Raw genomic sequence first — 2,599 nt, forward strand, 5'->3', positions numbered from 1 at the left:
ATACTTTATAGATTATATATCATACTTGTTAATATATATTAGAAACCAATTTTTACATGTATAGAGATGCTTTCTGATATGAAGTTCATCTAATAACATTTTAAGGAAAATGATCTTATTAAAATTTTGCTTTTGACAACCTTTAAGGTATTTCTAATTATCATAATATTTGTATGCATATGTATAAATGTATTAACATAAATTTATTTACATATTTATATACATTATATGTATATTGATAAATACGAAAAATTGTTAACTACTTTACTATTATTTTACTATTATAATACATAATCATAAATCTATTCATGACAAATTCACGTTATATTAATAAGCAACATCGCTAAAAGTGTATGCACTTTGAAAGAAATCTAAAAAGTTTATAAAAAATAATAAGTTGCATTCTTTTAAAATAAATATTAGCAACAGTTAAGTTAAATTACAATTTAATGCCTATTTACATTTTTTTCAGTGAAGTTATTATTAACTATTATTATAATCTTTTCATTTTAATAATTCATACAAATCAAATCTAGCACATACAAATTATTAGTGCAAATATAATTTTATATTATTTATTACTTCTGTAAAATGAATCCTAGTAACTTTACAATAACTGAAAGTAAAAGTATAATACTTACACTGCGCATTCCATTATGTGATAATCCTTCTATTTCTTCATCTACTCCAACCCTGAAAGGTAATAGAAAATTATTTATATAATCGAATTTTTAAAAATCATTACAAAAAAGCGTTTTTTAAACTCACGGTATATTAAACCAACTTAAAAACTGTGTTGTTGCTCCGCCCTGAAAAATGACTGTCAAAATTACAATTAAACTCGTCGTTGTTAACATAGCTTGTCGAGCATCAGATACAGTATTCCTGATTGCCAGAGCAAAACTCATAGCTCCACGTAAACCAGCAAAAAATAACATGTGTTGATAATTTAACGATATCTTCGGTTTTCGCGCCAAGTTTAGTATGAAAGATAATGGATATACATTAGCTGCGCGACCTAGTAACGCGCAGAGCTATAATAAAATGATTAAGGATTTTATCAGCAGTAGATGTAAAGCATTAACACATTCACTGCGGTTGAAGCGCATAAGCCTCAAGGGCGTGGTTTTTACAATATATGCAAGAGTCACGTAAGTCAGAGGCGATTCGTTTCTTTATTTCAACACGACCAATGACGTTCTGGCTTAGACAAAACTCATTTGTCTCGATAAGCAGTAATTGATTACAGTCACGTTTCGTCGATCTTCGCTTTTCGAAGTACGCTCTGCACTTCCAGATAGGGGTACCGGGTTAAAGGTTCTGACAATAAGATTCGCAGTGAACATGTTAATTTAAAAGCTAATACTATGAAATAAGGATACAAATCCTGCAAAAATAAATCCTGGATCAAAGTGGTGTTTCGGAAAAGTAAACATCGAAACACCAATATAACTGAATATAAAATTTTCAGCTAAAAAGTTTAAAAGCTCAAATAATTGTTTCGTCCGTTGACGAGAATCTGGACTTAAATTATTATATGTATAATGTGCTTGACATATACCACAAAATAAGACAGCAACTACACCTACATAAGGACAGTTAAATGAAATATTAGTTACAATTGCAGAAAAAATAAGATAAATTTAATTTATATAACGTTTCAAAATAATACAGTTTCTTAAAGTGCACTTTACCTGTAAGATCAGCTGCTTCAGCAATTAAAAAAGTACTATATGACATTAAAACAAATAATGCTGATTCCAGAAGAGTAAAATCTCTGACTCTTGTAAATTTAGTTAATAAAGCAGTGATACAACCCATGGTAGCACCAATAAATAAAGATAAACTAAATATTTCAACAAAATCACCAAATGCTTGGAAAAATGCTACAGTTTCAAATCCACCTGAGCCTGACTGATAACGTTCTCCATAATTCTGTATAGAGCTGCAATACATATAAATTTACATCTACATGTAAATCATTAAAAATAGAAATTATTGTCAATGGATCCGTAGGAGATATCAATGCACCAAAATATAAAGTATCCAAAAATGTAAATGAAGTGGAAAGATGTGGTATTAATTGTACAAAGACATACATCCAAACTCTGGAAAAAAATAATATACATACAAGACAAATGCATAATTTAAAAAGTATCCCATTGTATTACAAAGAAATTTTTCTTTTATCTACAGCCTATGAGGAAAACAACAGATATATTCAATCTAAATGACCTATGGACACAAAATTATCACAAGAAACATTCCACATAAAAGCTCTAAAAGATGTAAATAATACTTTTTATTATAGCCAGAAAATATGAATCTACTTATTAGTTATACATATTTGTCATTAATACAAAAAAACATACCCAATAACAAAAGCTGATATAGTTGTTCCAATTAAAGCATACATAAGAATTGCTCCTAAATTTCTGAAGAAATATTTCTGAAATAGAAAAGAATACAAATTCAATGATATATAGATTGCAAATAATATAAAATATTAATAGATTATGATACTACTTACACGTTTTAAACTATACCCAGCATGAAAAATAATAGGTGGCAAAATAATGTTGAAAAATATCTCAGGATC

General features: G+C 28.0%; 1 protein-coding gene across 1 annotated transcript in view; it reads right to left on the reverse strand.

Annotated features, from left to right (window-relative positions):
- Nucleotides 1-2,599, reverse strand: part of LOC108572338 (sodium/hydrogen exchanger 7) — a 10,620-nt gene that overhangs the window by 6,672 nt on the left and 1,349 nt on the right. Inside the window, 7 exon segments of the mRNA XM_017934558.1 lie at nt 642-693; nt 769-1,034; nt 1,383-1,585; nt 1,695-1,948; nt 1,950-2,108; nt 2,373-2,449; nt 2,531-2,599. The exon segment at nt 2,531-2,599 is cut by the window's right edge and continues 7 nt beyond it. Coding sequence (XP_017790047.1) covers nt 642-693; nt 769-1,034; nt 1,383-1,585; nt 1,695-1,948; nt 1,950-2,108; nt 2,373-2,449; nt 2,531-2,599 — 1,080 coding nt within the window.

This window comes from Habropoda laboriosa, unplaced genomic scaffold (genome assembly GCF_001263275.1).
Source record: "Habropoda laboriosa isolate 0110345459 unplaced genomic scaffold, ASM126327v1 scaffold65, whole genome shotgun sequence".
NCBI lineage: Eukaryota > Metazoa > Arthropoda > Insecta > Hymenoptera > Apidae > Habropoda > Habropoda laboriosa.